This window comes from Sebastes fasciatus, chromosome 10, assembly GCF_043250625.1.
Source record: "Sebastes fasciatus isolate fSebFas1 chromosome 10, fSebFas1.pri, whole genome shotgun sequence".
Taxonomy (NCBI): domain Eukaryota; kingdom Metazoa; phylum Chordata; class Actinopteri; order Perciformes; family Sebastidae; genus Sebastes; species Sebastes fasciatus.
The window spans coordinates 21,840,530-21,859,427 of NC_133804.1; the positions used below are offsets into that span (position 1 = coordinate 21,840,530).

At 40.9% G+C, this 18,898-nt stretch overlaps 1 protein-coding gene across 4 annotated transcripts in view; it reads left to right on the forward strand.

Annotated features, from left to right (window-relative positions):
- Positions 1–268: 268 nt before the first annotated feature.
- The window catches only part of glra1 (glycine receptor, alpha 1), a 122,258-nt gene continuing 103,628 nt past the window's right edge, over positions 269–18,898 (forward strand). For 2 of the 4 annotated variants that reach the window (XM_074649007.1, XM_074649008.1), the window contains exon 1: positions 1,590–1,714. In XM_074649007.1, coding sequence (XP_074505108.1) covers positions 1,644–1,714 — 71 coding nt within the window. In that variant the 5' untranslated portion in view covers positions 1,590–1,643. Of the gene's footprint in view, positions 1,715–18,898 lie in introns of all 4 variants that reach the window. The other 2 variants (XM_074649009.1, XM_074649010.1) reach the window with 2 other exon arrangements.

An 18,898-nucleotide genomic window follows, 5' to 3' on the forward strand; every position in this document is an offset into this window, starting at 1 on the left:
AGTGGTTTTTTGTGCCTCTTCCTGCACTGTATATTATTCATTTATTGTTTTGTTATGTTGTATAGTCTTAAATTGTGCACAACAAATAAACAAAAAATAAACAATAACTTCTTATTACAATGATTTTCCTCAGGGGGATTTATGCGTATAAGAGGGCAGAGCTTTGTGTCCCAACTAGTGACACCTCTGCAAACCAATCAGTGACGAGCTCCAGGAGCGCGCTGGCCAATCACAGCGTCATGTGGGCGTGTCTCTCCACTGTGAGGTGCGTTTTTTGGAGTTTGCTAAATGACTGCAGCAAGAAAACACAGTGTCGGAGCGCACCAAGGCTGGCTGCTCTCTCTATATACTGTATACCTCCGCGTCTGTGTGTGCGTACGACAGGCAGGGGCCAGTGTCACTGCCATGGAAGAGGCTCCACATCAGCGGGTCTCTACGTTTTTATAACACTCTCACTCTTCTCCTGAGTGGATTCTTCTTTTTCTTTCTTTTCTAAACGGACGCGGTTGCTCGGATGGGAGCGGATGCGGAGCTCAGCAGCAGCGGCCGCCACCGGTGCGTCTCCAACTTGACCACCACCAGACAATGGGAGTAGCTGAGCCGTGCTGCCTCAGCGCCAAGAAGTACTACTACTACTACTACTACTACTACAACTACTCGCCCTTGGGAGACACTTACGAGGAGAAGAAGAGAGCGAAGCAGCAGCAGCAGCAGCAGCAGCAGGAGGAGGAGGTAAAGAAGAAGAAGGAGAGGGAGAAGAGGAAAAGGAGGCAGACTTGTTCTACCTGCAGACCTCTCCTCTCCTCTCTGAGCTGCAGCAGCAGCAGCAGCAGCAGCGTTACGCACGGATCCTCCAGAGCGACGCACCGGCTGCCTCTTCTGGGATGCATGTGAGAGAAAAGCTGCGAATCTGAGAGAACAGAACAAGCACTCCTCTGGTGGAATTTGGGAATATATATATATGACACATGCACAGTTTGCCACAGACCCTCTGGAGACAGTGAGACACTGCAGCCCTGTGCATTCTTCTTTTTTTCTCTCCACCACTGATGGAATATGTCTTATTTCCTCTTTACGCGCTGTGGATCGCACAGACTGGACTTAAGAGTAATTGGGTGTAATTGGGTGTCAATTAGCAGCAGCCTGTGAGAGGATAACCCCCAACCACCCCCTGTTCCTCCTCCTCATCCTCCTCTTCCTCTTCTGTTCCCCCTTGAGCCAAAAACCTCCCAGCAGACCCGTCGGTGTCGCTGCCTGCCTCTGTCCGTGGTCCTGAACACATTTTCGGGCTGGATTTTGTGGATTTTTTCCGCCGTCAAGCATGATTTCATGGCCGGTGAGGTCATGAGCATCCCGGTACCTCGGTAGCTCGGTACCGGAGACTCCGGGATCGGAAACACACACGCGTGCAAAAAAAGCGGACCATTTTTGGGCTCACCTTGGAGGTCATAAACCATCACCATAAACCCCCCTCCCCTCTCCTCCTCTTCCTCATCTTCCTCCTCCTTTTCCACCACTAAAGGATTTTTTTTTTTTTTTCTGGAGGGGAATTCATCCTCTCAAGAGTGTGACCCCCCCTCCCACCCCCCAACCACCTTTACCCCCCTACCCCACCTAACACCACCACCCCCCCTCCAAACAAAATGAGACTGGCCAAAATGTGCCGACTAAACGCGCTGGGGATCTATTTGTGGGAAACGGTAGTGTTTTTCAGGTAAGCAAGAGGCATGAAATGGACTTCACTTGTGAATATAATGATGTGTATGTAATTTGTATGAGGCTTTTTGATAACACTGGGAAATTTGCATTTTTATTGCTTTTGCTGTCATTTGGGACGTGCATGATGGGAATTAGGGCTCTCTGCAGAAGCAGTCTTGCAGAAACAGGGGAATCCACGTGGAATCTTGTGAAAGTTGCCTTTTGGGTTGTGTGTGTGCGTTATTGCTCATGTGTGCACGTCAGGAATTGAATTAAGTCGCACTGAATCCAGGCAGGATTGTGTGTGGGGAGCAAAACAGCGACTACTAGTGTTTATGATGAGCTTCTCAAACAGAGTGTCAACAGGCATGTGGTGGAGAAAAGTATAGACTCTCAGGTTGTCACATGTGTTGGCATTTATTTATATGATGCTCTTATTTATGACTCCTAAGCTGTTGATAGCAAATAAGAAAATGCACACACACACACACACACACTTATGATGATGGAGGTCATGTCAGTCAGTGTGTAGATGTGTTTTCTGTCCACTTTAATGTTTTTTTTCATCCAAAAACAGTGAAAATGTGAATAACTTTCAATCATTTCATTATTCTCTGATTTACAGGCTCATTCTGTCCTGAAAAACCTCATCTAATTTTTCCCACCGGTTCAATAAGACAATCAGTTTATTATGAGGTCTGGGTTGTTATTTTTCTTTTTTCATTACAAGCAATCCATTAATCAGTTAACAGCAATTCATTCTGCTGCTGCTGCACTTGGTTGTACGTCAAGCTAAATTCACAGAACAACAGATCAGTTAAACATGCATTTCTTTTTCCTTTCATAATTCAAACATGTGTTGTTGTTGTTTTGTTGCCGGATATGCATCATAATTCAAGATAGTACTTTTGCCAGAAGCAGCAGCCAGCCATATTTTTTTTCATACTTTCTTTTTTTTTTCCCCCCCTGGTGTACCCATGTTGATTTTGAGGTCATCTCCACTTCCCCTTTGTGCTGGAAGCAACATTTACTCATCCCTGCTGCCTCCAAAGTTGCCTATTCATCAAGGTCCTCTCACATGCTGTACTCAGAACCCCCTAGCAACCAAAACCTCATGTTAGTGATGCAGCAGTAGGCGGGGCAGCGTGCCGCCCTGCTATTGGACACTCAAGGGGGATGTTGCCCGAAAAGGTGAATCTGCAGACATAATTTTGTTTGTGTCAAATGAGGGAAACATGGCTGCTGTCTCGTCAGTTGGTGGTTTCGTAGACCTGATTTGGCAGTTGCTGGTTTTGTGTTGATCGAGAGTCAAACGGTTGTTGATTTTGGTGCTTGTCAGCGTCGTCATTGATCTCAGTGTTCAAGCTCAACCAAAAGGGGCTGATGGGCACATTTTTAAGCCTAGTGGACAGTTTTTAAAACATGTTGGAACCACAAAGAAAGGATGCCATGTGATTGTTTAAGGGGGGCATATAATGAAAAACTCACTTCTTCAGTGCTTGTGTTCGTACAGTTGGTATCTGGAGTGCACACCAACCCACTCACTATGAAATAAGACAACCCAGTCAGTTGTTTGTGGGCCGTTTAGATCAGAAAACATGTGATTCAACAAACCATTCAGATCTGGCTCCCCTTCCTATGTCACATGCAGGCTCATTAGAATATACCACCCACAGCTTGAGAACTACCTTTGCATAGAAGCACCATATTTTCTAACAAGCCAATCAGAGCCGAAAGGGCTTCTTAAAGAGACAGGCGCTAAAACGGAGCTTTTCAGTCAGAGGGTGAATACAGTTATATTCAGACAGACAGGATGACAAAAAAATAATGTGTTTTTTTAACATTAAAGCATGTAAACATGCTCTAGAAACCCCAAATAAAAGTATGAACCTGGAAATGAGCATGATATGTCCCCTTTAAGGTTGTTTTGCAGACATGTCTTGCATCATCAGAGGACTGTGGTAGATAGATCTGTAGAGGGGAAGTTGGATTCGGGAGGTATTTGGCTCCGGGCCACTATAGGACGCCAAATGCATCATCAACAAGGTGAATGCATTTAATAAAGAGTGGAAAAGCGTCAGATGTCACTGCCCTTCACAGGCGTTAAATCGCTCTCCTGGGATCATGAATTATAGCAGCAGGTTTGGGGTTTGTTGAGCTCTCTGGGTTCAGGAAGCATGTGAATTATTAATTTCATAAAGACTCAACATTTCATTCTAACTTCTATTTTTACATGATGATTGATACAGAGGGATGGAAGAAGTATTCAGTTCCTTTATTTAAGTAAAAGATTGAGTATTAAAAGTACTAGTATGTGTGCAAAATTGCCCTTTCAGTGCGTTATTATATTAGAATATATATTTTGTTATTGGATCATTATTTCTGACGCATCAACACATCAGAAGCATTTTAATGCTAAAAATGGGGGTTGTAGAGTTTGAAAGACGTAAGTGTTGAACAGGCAGGCAGGATGGGAATTGTAGGATCCAGAGTTTTTGGTGCGTGACACATAGGGAGTGAAAGTCACATTTTCTCCGGCCCTGATGCATCAATTTTGACCTTTTTTTTTTTTTTTTTAAATCTGTCCCTTGCAAGTTGGTAAACTGTATGAAAATACAAGAGTAGTAAATGTATGATTGATGATGCATTTTCATAGAGTTAAGCTTTAATGTAACCAGGTTCAAATTGGTATACAGATAGTACTGAAATGATTAAATACAGAAAATAAAACCATAAAATAAAAGAAATTACAATTTGTTTAAAAATATACATTACTTGTATACCTCTAGGAACAATGATGAAAGTAAAAAGGTGCTGGGAGTCCAATAAAATAACCAGTATTATACATTATCATATGTTTTGTATGTAAAACAACTGCAAAGTAACCACAAACCGTCAGAATCAGTACAACAAGTACGATATTTAAATTCTTAAGGAAAAGTACCATAAACTTGTACTTTCTGTTCACCACTGTTAATATGAGGAAACTAACACAAATCCATCATTTTTGACGTGTAAGATTTAACTTGCAACCGTCGTTGGCAAAGCTGCACTGCTACAAATCCTCCAGATGTTTGACAAACAAAATTATTATTTTCTGTTTTCCATATTGGGAATACTGGGAATGAGCCTATTTACTTTTACCCACTGTTTCTCCCAATTTGCACTGAATGCATATTGTATGCAAATCTCTCACAATATAATTTGGTAATGTGTTTTGGTCCTGTTTTGCATTTCCAACCTGCAGGGCACCCGGCACGTTTCGCTTTATTGCATCACGTGTGTGGATATTATTTCCCTGCACGGCCTCGGAGGTATTTCATTATGTGGACTATCAAAGGCGTTTTTCTACCTGCTGCAGCGACTCCCTCATTTCCATTGAATAAGGCAGCCGTTTACAGATGGGATGGTTGGTGGTGTTGGAGGGGGCGGCTGCTGGAGTTTTTGCATTCAGCACACACTGTTTAGTTAATGAACCAGAGTCGGGATATTGCCATCTCAGCTCCTCGGGCCTGGACTCCGCAGCTCCCTGCTTAATTGATATCTCTTTCCCCACCGTCCCGACCCAGACCCCCCACACCTCATTCCACATTCAGCCTTATTACTAAACATTGATTAGCCTGTCAATGGCCGGGGCCAGACCTGATGAATATACATTTAATGCTAGCACATATCTCTCCCTTCTCCCACTGTCCCCGCTCCTATTATTCATCAAAGACGCAGGAGAGCAGAGCGGAGAATTTAGATTGAGATTGGACCTGCAGGATAATGTTCACCCTCGACAAAACCTTTAATCTGGTATTCTGGTTTAAATCTGTGAATTCTGTCAAGATGGATGAGAGAAAGTACAAAGAAGGTGAGGTAGTTAGTTTCCCTTGTTTCCAGCATATCCCAAGTCCTTAACTATCAAGTGGTATATGACTTTATGAAGAACCATATTTTAAAACACTGTCACTAGTTTGAAGAACTCCAGAGAAACAAGTGAAACTGACCCTTGACCTCTTTCTTTGATTCAATTTCAATTCAATTTAGCGTCAAATCATTACAGAGGTTATCTCACCCTATAAGCGTCAAAATCTTAAACCTACTCTTAATACTTTACTATGTCGGTCACTTTAGATGATCTAAGAAACTACTTTATTCTGCTGTCACATTACCAGACTAATCACCGGGGATAAGAGCAGCAACTACTCCAAATCAGTAGGCCAAATATGAGATCAAATCACTCAAATACACCTGTAAGGGATAGTGTGTTAGAGTTAGTGTCAAATTCAGTCTTTGAATCTCATAACACAAGAGACATTTTCAGCCAACGTGATGAAATGGTTTCCTGTTTTTAGAAATGAGCTTTCAATATGTCAACTGAGACAGAATAAGACATATCTGTGCACCAACAAGACAATTGATTATTTAAAGTTTTCCTATAGCAAGTTAATTTGTTTTGGAAAAGGTGAAATTTCATCAGTTCAGCAGGTTTTTTTCATTAGATTATTGGGAGAAATTGTTATATGAGATGAATGACTAATGATTTAAGTAAAGTAAATAGTCTGAAGTGATATGTTTATCGTCAATACTCTGAGTTGGAGCTTGAGAAAATTCAGTTCAGTTAAGCTGAACTGTTAGCAAACCAGCAGCTCAGTTAGCCGAACAATGAATATCCACGTAGTGCATCCACTGTAGTGACCTCAAAAATCCTCACAATAGTACAAAATATGTAGCGTCCATAGCAAAGGTTCAGTTGAAACCTAATTTGTTAATTTTCTTGAGTCAGAGGCTGTCCTCGAGCCGTACTCAGACTGCATCTTATGTGTTAAAAATTACTACTAATTCAAATCACTTCCTGCTGTTTTGCATTAAAAGCTTTGAGGTGAATAACAGGAATTGTTTTAATTAGGGCTGTCAAAGTTAATGCAATAATAACGTGTTAATGCAAATTAGTTTTTAACACCATTAATTTCTTTAACGCATTAACGCAACTTAAGATTTTTAGCGGGCTCAGTTTTAAAGCTAGAGTGGAGATACTGGTATCAAATAAAACTAGAAAACCTAAGGAATCAATTGGTACCAACCATGTTATACTAGCTTGTCTCGAAGGAGGTTAAATAACGCTCCAAACTTGCGCTAAATTTTGTTGAGGGAAAAACTGTCATGGCCATTTTCAATGAGGTCCCTTGCAAGTCATAGTCAAATCAGCACACTGACACACTGACAGCTGTTGTTGCCTGTTGGGCTTGAGTTTGCCATGTTATGATTTGAGCATAGTTTTTACACTAAATGTAGTACCTGTGAGGGTTTCAATATTTGTTATTGTTTTGGGTTGTTAATTGATTTCCAATAATAAATATATACATACATTTGCATAAAGCAGCATATTTTCCACTCCCATGTTAATAAGAGTTTTAAATAATTGTCAGATCTCCCTTTAAGGTACATTTTGAACAGATAAAAAATGTGCGATTAATTTGCGATTTATCACGATTCAATATTTTAATCAATTGACAGCCCTTGTTTTAATGCAAAGCAACAGGAAATGCATTGTATTTGTTGGTGGATTTTGGCTCTCAAGCAAAGTGATATTTAAGTTGGTGACTACTGGCCCATAGCATGTGCATTACTTTTTGCTAACAATCCTTCAAAGCATGCTTTGTCTTTGATAGACGTGTAAATCACAGTATACTAAACTACATCTTTAAGGAACAGTGAATGAGTGAATTAGGAAGTCATCTTGGACACCAGACAGTGAGATAAACAGGCAAGCTAACTAAACAAGGAAATATCAGTGATGATACGTTCAGCTTCTGATGAGCTCAGAACCTCAGTATCGTTGACTTAGACATTGTTACTGTATATAATTCTATAATACGATTTCACCGTCCTTATCTGAGCCAGAATCAAAGCACAGGAACAGATTGGAGGTGCACAACGTGCTCCTCAGTCCTCGAGCACATCGTCTGCTTTTATCGACCGCTCAGGCAGGAATGATTAATCAAACCGGCCAGCGTTGCGTTTAGAGAATGCCAACGCACAAGCCATGACCGTCAGGGAATACCAATCAGTCAGTCAAGATGATTGACAGGCCCTTGAACAGCCAGTGACATGTCTGCCGTATTGCTTTTCTGCCGGGCTGGAGGTTGTTGTAGGAACAGCAGAATTTTTTTTTAAGTTAGTACAGGAAGCTTTGTGGAAAGCTCTCCTCTGCAACATGATGTGTGTTTGCCTGGATGTTTCCAGATGTGTGTGTACATGTATATATGTATATGATGTGTTTTTTTCAGACAAAAGAGGTTGATGCTAAAACTGGAGCATATGTACGGTTTGCCACAAATTCCTCTTGGGGGAAATTTATATTCATTGATTTAGATCCAATTATGGACTGAATTTATTATCTCACTGTTGTGCAGGAGTGGAAAAAGAGAAGACTTTATTTCTTCATTTTAAAACCCGCCATCGGAGGTGATTTACGTCGAGACTCTGTGTGCTTTTGCAGCTTCGTTTGTCGCAGTGCAACCGCAACAAATAAAGCATCTTCTCCAGGTTTCCGAGAGCTCAGCTTCGCCGCAGAAATAAAACGAACGTTCCTTTCCTCTTTATATCAGGTGCTTTGTTCATTTCACATCCCCGTGATAACGCAGATTGATTGCCCCTCTCATTTCTGGGTGCTTGCACAGATCGTTACTATGCACGCAAGCATACAACAGCCCCCTCAGTATTCATCTTCATCCGAACAATACAGTATGTATAGAGAGTGACCTTTTCCTTTATGGATTTCTATATTCAATAAAAGTCTTTATTCTCTCAAGTGGAAACAGCGAGCGGTCCATATAAACACGTAATCGAAACATTTCACCTCTGGGCTTGGAATATGGGCGCAGATCTTAAAGTGCAACACCATCAAGTATCTGTTCAAGGGGAAAATGTATGCACGATCTATAGGGACGATGTAATCTGTAATCTCTATCAGCAGGGTGAATATTCAGTTGTGTCGGTAGTCGTTTACCTGTCGGCTGCTGGAAGGTAACCTTGAGATGGCCTTGAAAACGCAGCTGCATGTGGGGCTCTCTACACACCGCTACACTGGAAACACACACACGTCTTCACATCACAGGGTAAATTAAATCCGACTCTACCAGTTCGTGAAATAAATTGATGTTGAAATTTGGCGATTTAGAGAAGGTCATTCGTCCGCTTTTCTAAATTATTTCAAGTAAAGAAGCCCTGGATGTCAGACGCTGGTTGAGTCTTGATATTAAATAAAAGTCCTTATCCTGACCTGGCAGGATTGAACCTGGAACACAATTGACTTTTTACAGAGAACAGAGTGACTTAGAAACGACTGAAGGTCCCGGCGGTTTGTTCATTAAATAAAAGGTCAGCCTTCACGTAGACAGTCAGACAAAAAACAGAATGACTTACTGGAATGTCATGTTACCTTGAGTGATATTTCACTCCGGTGTAACATTTCCAACTGTGCGCATTCATTAGCTGGATAAGTGTTGTGACTCAGTGTTGGCTGTCATCAGTATTTATGGTCACGTCTCAGGCTTGCCTCTGTTTTGCTACAACCAGATTGTAAGTTCGACCTCGAACATAATGAAAAAGAAAAGAGCCTCTGTTCTGGCTTGTTTTTGTGAAGCACAAGGTCAAACCTGAACGTGAAAAAAAGTGTTTCTCTGGTGTTTTTCACAGGGGAACACAGAGCACTGTTGCTGCTTTATATGATATCACAGTTATTGTGAGTCGAGTCACAAAACTGAAGACCTGAGACTTGACTGTCTTGACTTCTTTCTTTTTTGTGATCTTATTAATATCTTATATCTTGCTTGAGTCATTAATTTGGACAACTGAATTTATAATTAATTTATGTTTACATCATCATGATATGGTTTAATTGAAATTTCCCAGCCCTAATTAGCAACCACAACTGATCTTTTTATTAGAAACAACAACCTGTTTGTTTTCTCAAATATGGCAAAAAAATATTTTACTACAGTCAGCAGCTCCTAAAAGACCAGAATGCAATGCAACATGTTGAGGTACATGCATGATAATAATATGTAGCTACATTTAATGCTGCTATATGTTGTTGTTAAATGGCTTTCTGGGAAAGTTACAAAATAATGAATGCATGTATAGCAGCAGGAAAAGTGAGGGAAAGTTGGTCAAACAAAAACAGTAACTCCTTTCATTAGATAATGGCAATTAAAGTGTATTGAGCATCCCAGGTTGATGATAACAGGATGATAAAAGGAGTTTTAGTTTGTGGGCGGTGAACAAAGACTTTCTTCATTAGTCAAACTAGTAATGTTCTTCTGATCTCCAGAGGGAAAAATGAAAGTCAGGGGTCAGAGTTCAGGGATCAGGGTCAGCTCCAGAACGGAGCCTCTGGAGCTGGCTGGGATTTATAGTGCTGCTGAAGGACTCTACAGGAAGGTGGAGAGCTCAGCACACTCCTCTGCCAGCTGCCCCTCTCAGAAATCATCCAGTGTCAGTTAGCATACACTCCTGGTTCAGCCAAATTAAAGCGACTGTGTTATTTATGAAGCTGTCCTCGGGCTGTTTCATTTGTTCTGCAGGTGCCCGGACGATATTTATCACTCACATCTCCCATCATAACAAATCATAACACATATATATATATTTTTCTGTGATCAATCTCCCAACTCCTCTAATGAAAAACCATCGACTGCTCTGGTGGAGTTCGCTACCATCTCTACAATAATTAACTTCTGGGCAGGTTCATTTCCAAAACTTGATGTATGATAATACATTATTGATTAGCAGACAGAGACAGATTTGCACCATAAATAACAGAGTATATTATCAATGCGCCCTCAGCGTTGTAACTCAGTTACGCAGAAAGTGAATTCCTGGAAATGTTTGGCGCTACAGTACATTTCTGTAATTAAAGTGGAGTCGGACAGCAACACAAGACAGATGTGTAACTCTGTTTTGTTGTTGTTTTGAAGCTGTTTAGAGAGAGAAAGAGGGAGAGACAGAGGGAAGAGACGTTTTCTAATTTCAGTTAAAGTGTTTTCGTACAGACAATCAACTTAATGATCCTCCTGTTTGTTCAATACCATACGTCATCCTGCCAGATTTCAGCATTGTTAAAATGTAAAAACTGTTATTGAGTGAAACTTGTTTGGGGACATTTCCTTCTCCTGTAGACTTTGCTTTTGGCAGCGAGTTTATGAGAATCAGGTCATGTTTTTTTTTTGTTGTTTAACCTTGATACTTGTCATATCTTGAATTCACTTGTCATTCATTTAAAACCTATACTGATACAAGAAATGACAGATTTGAGCAGAAAAAAATGACTTTAATTCTTAGAGTTTAATTACTCAATTCACAGCCTAGGATGAAAGAATATACATTTTAATAATGAGTTACATGCTTTAGTTCTGTATAAATTTAAAAAAGACACACAGGACTTTCAACCAGGAGACCGGTGTTCGTGTCCCAAAGTGTTGTTGAGTTATTTTAAAGTTACGTGACTGATGTTTGTGACGTGTTTTCCGTACTTCTGTTACGTTGTTTATGTATATATTTTACTTAGTTTACGTGCTTAATTTAAGCCCAATCATGATATTTTTCCTAAACCTAAGTAAGTGGTTTTGTTGCCTAAACATAACGCTGATGACATGACGTGAAATGACACGCAAAAAGCCTAAAATGTGTTATCATGACATGCAGAAATGTGCTTCAAAGGTTTTCCTTTCCCATGAGATTAAGTTGGAGTAATAATACAATGGTTAAATGAACTAGAAGTTGCACCTGCCTACTCATGCTACTGCTCTGTGGTGTAGTACAGATATTAATATTCAAGATGCAACACAAATTCCAATTTAAAAAAAATCAAACTCTGAAAAGTAAACTTAATATAAATCACAAAAAAAACCACTAAAATATTATGTAAGGTCAAATAAACAATTTAGAATCACAACAATGACAGTGATAAACAGAATAAAGAGAATATAAGAAATGAATCCGGACACATTATGTATTTACTTGTTGTTTACAGATATTATTAAATGTTTTCTCATTACAAATGTGGACGATTAAATATGGAACATGCTGATGAATCATCTCTGAGCGAGCTGCAGCCCTGCGGGACTGAAACTGTGCAAATTTGGGAATTTAAATATAGACTTCAAATTTCATTTCCAACTTGCCCTCAAAGCTTTTTAATTTTAGAAGCTTTAATATCCCATGAAACTTATTACAGTTGGTGGAGAGTATCCAGAATGGCTTACAGCACCAGGACTACATGCATTTTTTAACACAGCGGGTCCCAATGGGAATCAAACCCCAAACCCTCAACCCTGTTAGTGCTTTGTTCAACCTGGACGACCCAAACCTGCACAGCAGCTGTATGAAGTGTAGCTTGATTTTTTGATTACAAGGTTATTATTCAGGTTAAAATGTCTCGTTTACCTTCTTAATCTTAATTCATGCATCCTTATCAAAGTTTCAGTGTAGTCAGAGATTCAGCTAAATGCCGAAAAGGTTTCAACAATAATAAATGTCACAGGTTCAGTCCCTGCAACAAGAAAAAAATACTGCGTCCATCAACAGCCCTGTGTTCTGTGCCAGAGACACGCGTCCTCCCTTCTAACTCCAATTCAAACTTGGCTCAACACTCAAAGTGTACAACAGTTAGGAACAAGGTTGGATTATCCTGAACGTCAGGAGTCCCAGAGGCTTTCGCTATTGACTTTCTTTCTGAGAGTTACATGAGAAGATCAATATCAATGTCTATGCATAAAGTACAGAGCTGGATTCAGGAGGCAATTAGCCTAGCTTAGCATAAAGCCTGGAAGCAGGGGGAAACAGCTAGCCTTGAGTGTAAAACATATGCCTATCTTACTTGCTATAATTATTTATTGGCGAACAAGCTGGTGCAGTGACTTCCTGAAGTCATCATAGTGAATTTGCAAACAGGTTTGATTGTGCCTTTTACAGAGACTAAAGCCTGTGTTTTAAGTATCGGATGGAAGATGCAAGATACAACTTGTTGAGCAGTTTGCTTTAGAGTTGCTGGTAGGAGCATCTTTGAACTTTGGGCCAAGCCAGGCTAGCTGTTTCCACCTGCTTCCAGTCTTTATGCTAAGCTAGGCTAAACGCTTCCTGACTACAGCTCCATATTCAACGTACAGACCTGAGGGGGGAATTTAATCTTCTCATTTCACTCTCGGAAGAAAAGAATCAGCATATTTACCAAAATATTGAACTGTTTCTTTAAGGTGGGTCCTGCTTTATTCAGACTGTTCTCACCAAATTAATGAAGTCATTTTGCATATTATTGCTACACATTTATTTATTTTTCGCACGTCATTTCACGCTGTAGCAATAGACGCTCAGAGCAAGTGCTCTGAAAGTCAGGTGACGTACTATATAGAACAAGAAAGTCTATGTAGGTAGGAGGTCAGGGTGGATGGATGGGTCAAACAAACACAGGGCTTTCACCCAGGAGACTGATGTGAAACTAAAAGTCAAATAAGTTGACTTATTTACATTGACTAAATGTATGTACATAACTTAAGTTATGTAACAGACATCCTTATTTTAACACAAACCATGATCTTTTCCATAACCAAGTAGTTTTGTCTGAATTCACAATGTTAACCACATGTTTAAAACTCGACCGTGTGTGTGACGAGTTGGGAATGAAAACGGGGTTAAATGACGAACAAAAAGCTTAAAAGGGGTATAGACATGTCATGCAAGATGTCCTTCAAATCGGTGTGCTAGTTATACGCATTCCCATGAGATCACGTTTGCTTTATACGTGTTCTTGTGGCCCTGTCTTGAAGAGACAACAACATCTTGATTATTTCATTTCATCTTCACATGTTCTATATTCCCAATTGAATGTGTTTTACCACACAGCCAGGTAATATTTACTGCTGTGCTGTACACAGCAGTGGGAGGGACAAGGGTTAATAATAGCCCCGCAGCTCGTGGGTGGATTCATTTCTTGGTACATTTTAATTAAATTTCTTTGTGGATTTTTATGATCAATTTAAAGAAAATGTTACCACGGACACTGTGATTCATGTGAGACTATGTGGACATTCTTCCAATGCATTCTGGGTGAGAAAGCAGATTTTGAAGAGCAAACAACTGAGTTTGCAGCTCGTTGAAAATATTGGCACAACACAGCCAGCAGGAGCAGAAAATACGAACCTCTGCAGCCACCACAAACATAAAGCCCAGACTGAGTGTTTACCTGATAATCTGCTCCGCAAATACTTCAGTAAAATCACTCCTGAACGGACCAATATTGCTTTAAAAAAATCAGATCGAGGGAGTTTGACTTTTTGCCCCGTGAACGTGAAAGTGTGACCTTTTCTGTGGTGGTTTCTGCTGATACTGGAGCAGTGGAGTGTGTGACGCAGCTCAGCCATCCGAGTATCAGGCCTTCATTTGTAGTGATGAGCGAATGTTTGCCGGGCGAGCCAGGCAGCCTATCTGTTAGTGCCAGGGAAACGAGCAGCCCTTTGCATTCCTGAGTGTTACTAAATGCCAGGATGAGATCAATTAGGGATCCAGGTCTTCAGAGGCTTTAGGAACATAATGAGGAACACTTAGGGCTAATGATTGGAGCCTTGCATTAGCCCACACCTCGCTCTCGCTTTTCCCTCTCCTCGCTGTGTGCATATTAGACACTGGCACAGGACGACTCAGCTGTTTTTTTTTTTCTTCTTCTTTGCTGCCTCAGCATTGGCCACGGGTCTCCAAAGTAGCCACGGCCAGCATTGATCCGAAATAATTAAAGCAAATCCAAACTTTGATCATGGAAACCCAGAGAACAGGACGCTCAGGGGGGAGATTATCAACGAAAGCAGATGGAAAGGCCTTGGACGGCTTTCCAATGTGTCGGCGGTTGCGTGCCGTTTATGATGGTCGATTGTGAAACACTTCAATCCACAGTGGCCCCATTCCAGTCTATTAAAGTGTGTGTGTGTGTTTACATGTTATTGAATAGCAATGAAAGCAATGTGAATAACACCCCAGATGAAAAGCATATTCGAGACTGGAACACAACACAACACAGGGAGCACAAAAATTAAGAAGTGCTTCTGTTGCAGGAATAATGTATTAGGAGAATTTCCCCTTGAGTCATTATGGTTTTATATAATAAAGTACAATAAAGTAATGTTCATATTACTAACATTATTACATGTTATGCTCTGGGTTTTTGTTAACCCCTACTAAGGACTAAGGCCTTACATCCACACTAACAGGCCTACGTTTTAATGACCTACGTTTTAGCTCCGTTTCAGAAATAATCCATACTCAGTCCATATTCACGCTTGAAAACGCAGATCACATGAACATTCACATTGGGCATGCGTGTCCCAGAGTAAACAGAAAGCAGATTGATAATGCCGCTGGATGCAGGATTTGCCTCCTGCACAGTATAGTAGCATTATAAAATGCAGACTTTACCTGCACAACAGCTGCTAGCATAGACAACAAGGTCAGCAATGTCTGTAATTCATTATCCATGTTGAATTAACCACTAAGTCTTGTGTCGTTTGTTTTTTTCTGTAAAAATGGGTTACGTGCAGCAGGGGTGTGACAGATCAGGGAAGAACACGTTGTGACTGATCATCGTTTTCAAAAGTCTCTGTTTCTGCCAACCAGACTAAAATGCAATCCCATAAATTTCAGACTAAAACAGGTTCAGCAGCGTTTTCACATTTCTCTGTTTTATGGACTCGTAAATGCCAGAATACTATGGACGCTATGCGTAGACGTATGCATTTAAAAAAAAAATATATTAAATAGCTTGTGTGGCATAGAAGCATCTTTTCGCTTTCACTTTCTGTCTTAATCATCTCTTTCAAACTAAAGTCTTATTTTGCCTTGTGCTATTTCCAGGTGTTTACAACAGTATACATTCTAAAAGCATCTTTTTATATATATATATTTGCTTCTTCAGTAGACCTTTGAGACTCAGTTTGTCAAACACAGGTGCATCAAGTCACAGGGAAAGTTGCTTCATTGTATTTAGTAGTTGCAGGACCAGGATCCTGTTGGTGTGCATGGTGGAGCACCGGTGTGGTTTACTGGAGCCTAAATGGCACAGAGGCATCGTTAGTGTTATTAGCCACACCTGTGCTTTCCCTGCTTGGCCGAGTAGCTACTGTACCTTTGTTGAGAGGAGCTGCTGCGGTGTTGAAGCTGTCAGATTGTATCTAGACTTCTACAAGCCACAGACTCGGATATTATAGGATAAGACGTTTCCTGGGTCGCCACAGCTGGAGAGACTGTCTCTGTAGGTGAGAAATCAAATGAAATAACACAACAAAAGACGGTGCAGAACTTATTTTTCACTCTTATCTTAGGCTTCATGCTATCATGAGATGTTTGTTGCCGGTGTGTCAGATATTGCTGCTTTTATAGTCAGCCTATAGGCAGAGTATATTCAGTTTATTCCTGGAAACAGACCCAGCCTCATTTACAGTGTGAACTGTTTGCAATCATATTAAATCAGGTGGGCTTTTAAAAGCACCAATCTGATCTATAAGCCAAGCATTTATGCAAATGGCACAGACAGTTGGCAGACGTTTGGCTCTGTGACCCGATGAATATGGATTTTGTGGAATAGCAGAGAAAACGGAGGTGGATATTACTGAAGTGTGTTTGTGTGATTTAGCTTCAAACTGTGGGATTACAACCTGGCCAGGGTTTATAATCTAAAGTCACACGACTCATGACCTGCCTGATTATTAGACTGGTGTTAAGAAGTAGAAAGAGCAAGTTGTTTATCACCTCTAAGACTGTTTACTGCCCTCAAAAGGCAGGCTCTATAATCCAAATGATCTTTGACCTGTGAAATTGCTCCACTTTGACGGAGAGAGAGTGGTGTTCACCTTGTGTTTGGGAAGTATTGATTTGTTGTTTGTATTCTTGATTTAACAGGATTGTGAAATAATATGGCAAGGAGGTATGCTGCATGGCTTCAGTTAGATCAGACATGGATAGAGGGTAATGATAAAGTGTTTGATTGAAGCTGCTTAAAATCCCACTCACATTATTGCCTGTCCTGTGTGCGTTAGGGATGAGACGGTGAGGACATTTTCCCAAACTTGTGACAACACTGGTGTTACCGATTGCAGCGGACATTTTACAAGAAAAGATGACAGTCATTATGTGCTTACTTTGATCTTTACCGTCGGGTGGCTGTGTGTCTGGCCTCTCAGGTCGAGTTATCGCTACGGGGCCGCAGGTTTCAACCTGGCGCTGCTACGTGGGCTCATTACTGTAAAGGCTCCCTTATAGTATTGAGTTTAAATCTAAAATATTGCCAAATAGGCACTTTTGCTTTTCGCTTCGACATCAAATCCTCCGTCATCTTGTCTGTCAACTCTCTCTCATCCCGTGTGTGAAATCTGACTCCTGCTACTCTGAGCTGAGACTCCATACAGAGCAGACACTTTCACTTTCAGTTTGTAGCATCCATCGTCCGACTATGTATTGATCACACGGCGTGAAAATGAACTAAATGGGTTTTATTTTAGTAAAAAAAAAAAAGAAAAGCAAAACGACGGTGGGGGCTGTGGGTACGTAATGTAATCGGTTTGTGCTCAACCACCGTGTAACGCTGCAGCACCGACCACCACGGAAAGCCTGGTGTGCGTCAGTGTGTGTGAGTAAAACTTGCCTAGATAGTTCTGGTCCGACCACACTTTTAGTATCTGAGAGCAACACTCAAGGGGGCAGGGTTACACAAACTGAGACGAATCACAAATCGGGGAACAAAAGCCGCAGTTCACTTGATAGAAGACTGACACAGTGTCAGGATGTGTGTGATGGTTGAGTCTGAACGCTGCAACAGAGGGTTTCAGCTGTACAATGTCCAGATTCAGGCTGTTCTCATTCACTGTTCGTACTTACCTATAAATACCTATGAAAAATAATGCACTATAATTTGTATATATACCACGTCATTGTGAGCTACAGAAGGACGTTCAGGGCTGCCGCTGAAAAAGTCAGGTGATGTAGTATAAAGAGCTTTTGGTACTTAACTAACGCTGCTTGTATAAGTTACATAACAAATTTACTTACTACTTATCTTAACCTAAACCACGATCTTTTCCTGAACGTAACCAAGTAGTTTTGTTGCCTAAACACCACAGGGGCACTGATTGCTTGGTCAGCGCACCCCGGAGTGAGAATGTGTTGCGTTGCTGGACATTTGTAGAAAAACACAAAAAATGAGAACATAACCTTTTGTAAGATACGAACCGTTGTATGAGGATACGTTGCCAGATGAAACATGCTATACTGCTCATTCTCCCCTCTCTGGATCCTCCATTGATTTAATGTAACCTTTGTTTATTCAGGGATTGTAGATGCTTGTTGTTGAGAATTATAAGTGCTCTTTCTGTTATTCATTACGACACCTGGGAGCTGGTCAGTGCGACCAATCACTGAGCTGCTTCAGGAAACCAGGTTTAGGTGGGCAGTCAAGGGGCTTCTCAATAACTAGCTTTCATTGTAGCTTTTTGTAGTCTTTATTTTCCTGAGTTGTCATGGAGATGGCTCAGTCATCATTTTATGACCTTGATTTTTGTTGTGTTTATTGCATATTATACTCACGGGGCATATTCCTAAATGAAGTTCAGTTTTGATTAAAATTTCAAAGTTCAAATTACCAGAAACAAATAGACACTGGGGGTGGGTAGTTCTAGTTTATGAATTTGTTAGTTAGAAACTTTATTGTCGACCTAAACCAATAAAAAAACAAACAGATGCAGTTATAAAAATTCCTAGAATTAGTCGCTGGATCTGTGGGTTAATTATAATAGAGTGTGCTGAGTGCACTGTACTGGATGGCAAGAGGGTGCATACACAAAGCACAGAGGGCGAGGTCAGGGGGTCAAGAAGGGGTTCAACAGCGAGCCCCGGGGTCCTCCAACACTTAGAGGTCGAGGGGGCTACAAGTAGGAGTCCAACCCTTCCTTCTAGATTCACAGAGTCAGTGTAATTCAGCCCGGCGTGTTGTCCCACTCTACACGTCCGGGGGAAATTATCCTTGTGTCGAGGACACACTGGTGTAATCCCAGTCTGTGACTAATCTGATTGCACCGTCATCAGCCCAGCAGTGTGTTTGTTCAGAGCTAATTTAAAAGCCATTTCACATGGGTCTTATGCTTTATTGTATCATCTTAGCGGCGAGCACTGTGCC